We start from the raw sequence: 8,291 nt of genomic DNA on the forward strand, positions 1-8,291 counted from the left end.
CACACACTTTTTTTCGTTTCTAGGTTTATGGATTGGATCCCGTCAGGGTCACTCCTTCCCACATTCTATGCCCCACGTAAAAATTAATATAATAGCTTTTTAATTGACCATTGCCAAATGAAAACTATTTCATTCTCATTCAATTCCAATGCATCAATCTTACTAAAAAAATTTCAAACTTACAATCAAAAAAAGATTTTATATACAAAATTGAATCAGGCTAAAGCTTCAGATTAGACCTAAAACAACAAAGAACCAGGAAATACATTGCAAAATGAAGAAAATGAGAAATAATGTAATCCACAACTTTTACTTTTTTAAGCCAGGTATCTATTTTGAATCAAAGCCAGTTTGGCGTGATTCCAATTCCAAAGTATCCAAACCCTTGCCCCTAATTTATACTATTGCTTTCTCTCAAAGCCCCTAAAACACTAGGACTACGCGAAATTGGACTAACACTTTGTAGTCTCTCTATCAGTGAAGAGAATGACAGAGAAAACGAGAGAGATTGAGACATATTCAAAAAACATATTCAAAATTTTTTTTTCTCGGGAAACAAAAAGAGAGTTAGATAAAGAGAGAAAAAAAAAAAAAACAAGCCCAAGAATGGCTCCACCATAGCCTTTAGGACACAATCATAGTCATTCAATAGCTTAAATCAAATTACATTACAATTTATACAATGCCGAGAGAAAAGAGAGCCTCTCTGAGACCCAATTCCCCATTTACCCAAAAAAAAAAAACACAAAATGCAAAGTGTCACAAAACTGAAACAGTAGCAGAAGAATGAGAACTTTCCCAAACCTCAATACCCTCGACATTTTCCCTACTAACAAACAACCTATCCCCACCACCTTCAATTCTCATAATAATCCCTCTCTCACAATCCTCAACTTTGTCCACAAAATTCCTCCTATGTAAAAAACCCTCTTCACTCTCATCGTCTCTTCCTTCCACTCTTGACCAAACCTCTAAACCCCCACCTCTTCCCACAAACACTTGCTTCCTATAACAGTGAATTACGCTATTATTGCCCTCACCTCCTCCTCCTCCTCCTCCACTTGTTGTGTTTCTCATACTTGGGTTCCTATCTTTCAAATATACCCACGGATCATCCCCTAATTTACGAACATCTGCCATTCCCAAATCTCCCGATTTCGAACATATTTTGTACAGAGTTGCCTCGTCCGTGTCAACCGCCACGTCAGCGAACGAGTCTCCGTACCTACTGCTCCGACCCGAACCCGGTTCGCTCGTTTCCCAAACCACATTTCCCGACCTCGGGTCCCACAGTCTGATATACCCTGAGTAACCGAAAGCGCCGCTCGTGACGGCGGTTCCGACTAGAAGGTTTTTCTCCGGGATCCACGTCAGCTTTTCGGGGACGACGTGCTTTGCGGAGTTGCCGGACTGGCGGCAGAGCTCCGACGAGATCTGGAGCGTCGATTTGTCGATCACGAGCACGCAGTTCTCTTTGTGCGGGCAGTCGAAAGAGGCGAAGATCGAACTCGGCGAGCCGGCGATTGCTGTGACTCGCGCTTTGTAGATGCGCGTGTCGGTCGGGTCGGTCCACTGCGTGGTGCCGACGTGGCGGCCGCTGGAGAAATTGTAGAAGTGGAGTCCGGCGGCGGATTCTGATCCTACGACTGCGATCTCCGGCCAAACTCTGCAGATCGAGGTGATATCCTCCAAGTGAGTCCGAATCGTCGCGGTGTGATAGAGATTCCAATCGTAGCTCGAGATCTGACCGCCATGAGCGATCCAGATAGATCCGTCGCCGGCGGCGGCTGTGAAAGCCGAGGGAAGTCCTTCGGAGGCAGGACGGATGGTGGAGACGATGGAGGCGTCGATTCCGGCGAAAGGAGGAGGAGACATCGCCGACTTGAGATGCGATTCGATGCCGTAGTAGAGAGCTTCATCGGCGAGCTCTTGTTTGGAGAATCGGCGAGACGTGGAGGGGAGGCGATTGGATCGGAGGAGAGAGAGAAGGACTGAGAATATCTCCGGGTCTCGGTCTATGAAAACCGGGCTCGGGTTCGGGTCTTGGGTGGTCCGGTTCGATAAGGCGGCCAAGAGTGAATCGGAGCCACCGGACTGTATGGTTGAGAGTGTGGTTTCGAAGAGCTTGCCACCAACGTTGAGCTTGATACGGTCGTTGGGGTGGGGCCCAGGGGCAGAATTGGAATTTTCGTCGCCCATTAAGGGAAATACCGTGAAAATTGACGATTTAGAAGAGATTAGGAAGAAGAAGAAGAAGAAGAACCACAAGAGGATGAGAATTACTTTCAAAAAAAGAAAAAAAAAAAAAAAAAAAAAAGGATGAGAATTTTCTGTGGCCAAAATGGCTGTTATACCCTTGTCTTTTCCGCAAATCACGATGAAATTGCAGATAAGGATTGGTAAAATCAAGGGTGATGTGGTAATTGTCTAAAAAAAGCATAGGTTTCGTAGGAATTATAATTTAAAAAATAATATTATGTGGGTTTGGGTTTTAACTTTTATCAACTATGGGCTTGACTTGGGCTGACCCAAGTAGAGCACAAAATTTCAGACATTTATGATTTACAAATCACAGTAACCCAAGCCCAAGAACGTACTTGGGATCAGGAGACTCAGGACTTGCTTATGGGGAAGAAAAATTATGTAAGAATTTGTTAGATGACGGCTGAATAGCTGATAATGTGGGCCTTTGGGAGATTGTTAAATTCCTATTTGTAAACTATATTTTTAGTGTATCAGTGTTCTTGTTTGTGATTATTATTTATTAAAATCTTTAGTTCTTCCGGGCTTGTTACTCGAGACAAAGCAACGCACAATTGGCCATGTCTGAACATCCTTGACTCTTTTTTTTATTGTCACAGCATAACAGATTTTTAAAGGAAACTGTTTTCTTTTTAGGATGAATGATCTCTTGCACAAATATTTGATTCTTGAATAGTATTTTTTTGCCTGTTGGAGATTGAATTTGTAGCTCTTTGCATCATTCATTCATAATGGATTTTTATCTTAATCTTGCACCTCTTGCTATTTCAACGTTGTTCAACTATTTTAAGAAAAATTAAAAGTTTATGCCAAAAATTATTAATTATTGAACTCAATACACTTGAAAACAAATTTATTATCAGATAAATGTACACAATTCGATCGAGATGAGTTTGTAATTTGCTACCAATTCATTATGTAAAATAAATGTATGACCATATTGGTACCTTCAAATGTTCATTGCTTATATGGTCTATTTGAAAGAATAGTTGATTCTTGAATGATGATTCTTTGCCTTTTCTTGGCTGAATCAACCGATCTTGGTTATCGTAAATTGATAATCGATCTTTGTTTTAATCTTGCAACTCTTGTTATTTCAACATTGTTCAACTATTTAACCCAAAAAATAAAAAATAAAGGCAAACCACTATAGTATAGACAACCAAACTAACAATATGTATATTTGAAAGACAAATCAAGTGCATGTAAAAAATACTTGCTTGTAAGTCAGTGGTGGTGGTTATGATGTCTCCTATGTCTTGTATATCTCTTAAATAATCAACAAATGATATTCTAAATTCTAATACTTGCATGAATAAGGTTATTTTGAAAAAAATAAGAGGAAAATAAAATAAAATAAAATTGTATTTGAAGACATAAAAATAATTTTATTATTTTACTTCAAAACTTACACCAAATCAAGTCTCATAAATTCATTATTTGATTTAATATTAAGTACCTCCCACATTCTTGTGATTCTTACTCTACATTCCAATCATCTTTTTCAGTGTCAATTTCATCAAAGATGTTATATCTTTGATTTTAATTAAAAAAAAAAAATCAAAATGTTATCATCATATTAATATCAAGATAAAAAATTATAATATTTATGTAAAAGTATTTTAATTAAAATAACTAATAAAATAGAGATGCATTCCCCTTTTCTTTATAGGGTCATGCTAACGAATGCCCTTAGGGCATTAGATAACAATCTATTTTAGCAAAGTTTTAATATCATTTTTATGAAAAATGAAAGAAGCTGTCAAAATATTAATTGCTTTATTTCATTTTCCCATAAAAACTTTCTTTGAATGAAGTATTAACTAATACTCTTAGGGCATTCATTAACATTTCCCTTCTTGATATCATGGTAATGTTAAAAGTGCTCACTTTGATGGTGTTTGTCCGCAGATTGATTTTCTAAGCCATTAAAGTAAATAAAAAAAATAAAAAAATCAGTTTGTGCATGTACGTCACTGTATACCAACTCTTAAAAGATGAGTTGTTGTCTTTTTATTGTGTTTTCTTCTACCAGAATATCATTGAGTGGATTCTTCTAATCTAAGAGTCATGAATAACCCAAAAATAAGATTGTCCTCTAAATCAAAATTGAGGGTAATATAAAAAATAAAAAAAAAATTGTTATCAACAATTTACCATCAAATTAAAGTTAAAAAGAAGATTGTCCTCGAAATCAAAATTAAGGGATGGAAACAACATAGTAACATTGGAACCTATGTCATAAACATGTAATTTGTATATGATATACAAAATTGGAACCCACTTTATCTTTGTAGTTAACTAAAAAATTTAATATTAATAAAATAAGGGAGATCGTGAGAGAAGAATTATAAAAAGAAAAATCTTACATGTAAGTTCAAAACAAAATTTTTTAAATAATATAAAATCACCTCTAACCATATTTAATGATTGATTCCCAAACCATAAACATATAAATTGGATAAAACTTAAGGAAATAAGGTTAACAAAAGACAAAATAAAATACAAAAAATCTATTCAATTTGATAAAAAAAATAAAAATACATACCTCTGCAAGGTTACGTAGGTAGGAGAAGAATAGAGTAAAAAATTATACTCAATATTTATACTCATGATTTTATCACATATATTTATACTCAATATTGAAGAAGTTGATATGAACAAAAAATTATACCCTGTGATGAGAGAAAATAGCAAAATATTCTAAACTAACGTCTAACATAAAATTTGTAGATAAAAAAAAAAAAAAAAAAAAAAAAAGTATTTCAGGCACCTAATCTGAAAAGTTAGATAAAATGGATGTATATCAACTTATCAATTAACGTAGACCTCATGTATATCAATTAATTAGAACTCTTGTGTAGATGAAAAAAAAATTGCATTTCAGGCACCTAATTCGAAATATTTTAGATTAAAAGGTCTCATGTATATCAATTAACGTAGGCCGCCTCATGTATTTAGAACTCTATATCTATATTAACGTTAATAATAACTCTATATTTAATTTTGGAGTTTATCCAAAGAATAAAAAGTGAAGTAAAAAATAAATATTTTTTTTATAAAAAAAAATGAGCCCATGAGATATTAAATTATAAAATATATGGATGAACAATTTTAGTATATCAATTAACATAGGCCTCATGTATATGGATCAATTAACGTAGAACTCTATATCTATATTAACGTTAATCAGATACAACTCTATACTAAATTTTGGAGTTTATCCAAAGAATAAAAAAGTGAAGGAAAAAAATCATATACAATACAATAATAGTTGGGCTTAAAAGTCGTAGTTGTGCCAAGTAGCTGCACTAAATTGCAAATTTTTTTTTTTAGAATTTTAAAAAAATTAATATAATTTTTTTTGTACTTATCTTCTTTTCCTATAATTTCAAAATTGATAAAAATCTTAATTTGATTATAAAATTCAAACTCTTTATCTAATCCTTTTATTATTATAACTTATAAGTTGTGATAAAAAAATTTTAATTTGATTACTGTAGGGACACAATTTGTAGCTAAGCCCAAATGAGGGAAGGGAATAGGCTCAAAGAGCCAAATACTCTAGATTCTAATGAGTTTGTATAACAATTGTAGTGGGCCAAGATGATAATAGAATAAAGATGAAACAATTTTATATAAGGAAAATTATCATTAGACTCTATCCGAGGAAGCTGATTCTTCTATATATTTCACTTAGGGACAGATTACAAACATTATTTTTCAGTCGACAGTGCTTTTCTCTCCTTTTCCTTCAATCCCCTTATCCTGAGGGTATCTTCTCCCTTTAATACTATAATTTCTCCTCTCTGTACCCACCACGTATGGATTAGATTGTTGGTCTGGATACTTATCCCATCAACACCTTCTTGAAGCCTTTGGAAGTAGCTATAATGCTGAACATTGCTGCTCAGTTATCACTTCCTCATTAATACGGCCAGAGAGTTTGCGGCAGCATTCAATGTGGTGGTAGTAGCTTTCTCTTAGATATTTCATAACATTTTCTTGTCCTGTGCTTTCACGATGTATATCTTTACTTACAGAATCTCCTAGAAAGTTGCTTATGGGTGGCAGAACGCACCTTCTAACCCCCGCTTTGTTCAGTTGAGGAGACATCTCTCCTCAGACCTCTCCTCAGACCATTGTAATTTAACTTCTTTCTTTATTTATTAAAACTGACCTCCCTAACGACGCTTACCCCCGTTCTCGGACCGAGCCCCCGGCCCAATATACACTATTGAGCTTATTCTCCCTACAATTACAATTCAAACTCTTTATCTAATCATTTTTTTTATTTAAATTATATTACTACGCCTAAAAAAACAACATAGTACACGTAAAAAAACAAAAAAAGCAACAATTTCATCTATTCTTTTATTTTTAATTTAAATTATATTACTTTGTGTAAAAAAAAAAACATAATATCCGTTGTGGGGACCCAAGGACCGAAGATGTGAAGCACCATTGTAGCCTTCAATTGTTCCTTTTGAAGAAGCATCCACGGCCCGAGGAGTGAGGTGGTCCGAGGAGAGAATGGGAGGTGTCGGAGCGCCCTTGGAGGGATATAGTGGGAGGAGGGGAGTGCCTCAGGGGGTAAATGAGATCTTTATGGGAAGTTTCTTGTAAAGTCCTACCTGTTCCTCCGCATTGAATGGTTGACAACAGTTTTATCAGCAACATTAATGAGGAAGTGACCTAAATAGTGGATCCATAGCTCAGCATCTCCTTCCACTACCTTCACCAGAAGTCTAGAGGGACAAGTGTCCTGAGGAGATTTGGGAGAATTAAAGATAGAGGGTTAGGATGCAAAATGCCATAGAGTATATAAAGGAAAGAGATTCTCAAATAAAAAGGATCCAGTGAGAATTAAGGAAGGAAGATAATAGAGAGAATAATAGTTGAGAGAGAGTGAACACTATTTGTAACAATGAAGAACATTGTCCTCGGGTAAGCTAGTAAAGATCCATTCATATATTAAAATTTTAGGCTTTTGGTCTTTCTTTCCCTATCTATGTCCTCGGGTGAAACCCAAACTTGTTCATCCCACTCTCTATACAAATATCTATTGATTTGGGCCGGGTTTAGGAACTCCAATTTCACTATTTTCAGTGGACTCGCTGCCTAATTTCGTGCTCTTACACTCGTAAAAAAAAAAAAAAAAAAAAAAAAAAAAAAAAAAAAAAAAAAAAAAAAAAAAGCAACGTATTCAACAGCAAAATCTTCCTCTTCACACGTGACTTTTTTTTAGATAATTATTGATCATACTGATTTACCTAAAATTTTTTTGGATAAAGTTAAAAAAAAATTGTAAATAAGGTAATAAATATTTAAGTTTAAAGTAAACACCTTCTCTTTCTTCTCAAATAAAAAAAAAAAATTCTATATATAATAAACGTTTGTTCTTCTAAAAAAACGTTTTTTTTTTGTTATAAAAGAAAAGTTTCATTTTTTCCATAATTTTTTTTTTCTATTCATATGACCTATTTTTAATCCACTTTTTATGGGATTTATAAGATAGCAACAAACAAATTGATTAGAAATCTTAATTCCAATAGAATTTAAATTCTATATCAAATGAAACTCTACCTATATATATATATATATATATATATATATATATACACACACACACACACACACACATTCTTTTTGGAGTGAAGTTTATTCCAATATGTGAATGCCTAAATCCCATGTTAGGTATGCATTTTTTTTTCATTACTATTGTAAGGACACAATTCAAATTCCCAAACTCTGACTGGTGGGAGATGGGCTTGAAAGACCTTTCTTTACAATAAATTTGTAGAGGATGGGTTTGTAATCTAGATTTCAAGGATGGTTTAGACAATCAGGAAAAGGATGGGCTTTGAGCCCAATGAGACAAATTAAAGAGTTGTTTGCAAAAGTAAGACAGCGAATTCCTCCTCGGACGAAATCCGAGGATAGTTTATAATAGTATTTCTTTGAGTTTGGATACAAATGTTGATTATCATTTACTATTGGCTCTCTCTCTTCTACTCAAAAAGTCCTCC

The 8,291-nt window shown here is 34.3% G+C and overlaps 1 protein-coding gene across 1 annotated transcript; it reads right to left on the reverse strand.

Moving 5' to 3' along the window:
* Positions 1-623: 623 nt before the first annotated feature.
* Positions 624-2,314, reverse strand: LOC142611251 (protein ENDOPLASMIC RETICULUM-ARRESTED PEN3). Its single transcript, XM_075783309.1, has one exon. The coding sequence runs from the start codon at positions 2,197-2,199 to the stop codon at positions 760-762; it is 1,440 nt and encodes a 479-aa protein (XP_075639424.1). The 5' UTR covers positions 2,200-2,314; the 3' UTR covers positions 624-759.
* Between the last annotated feature and the right edge of the window lie 5,977 nt (positions 2,315-8,291).

The sequence above is a fragment of the Castanea sativa genome, chromosome 9 (assembly GCF_040712315.1).
Source record: "Castanea sativa cultivar Marrone di Chiusa Pesio chromosome 9, ASM4071231v1".
Classification (NCBI taxonomy): Eukaryota; Viridiplantae; Streptophyta; class Magnoliopsida; order Fagales; family Fagaceae; genus Castanea; species Castanea sativa.

Bases quoted from the DNA above. Each gene is read 5' to 3' on its own strand.
- LOC142611251 (XM_075783309.1), bottom strand. From the start codon at position 2,199: ATGGGCGACGAAAATTCCAATTCTGCCCCTGGGCCCCACCCCAACGAC.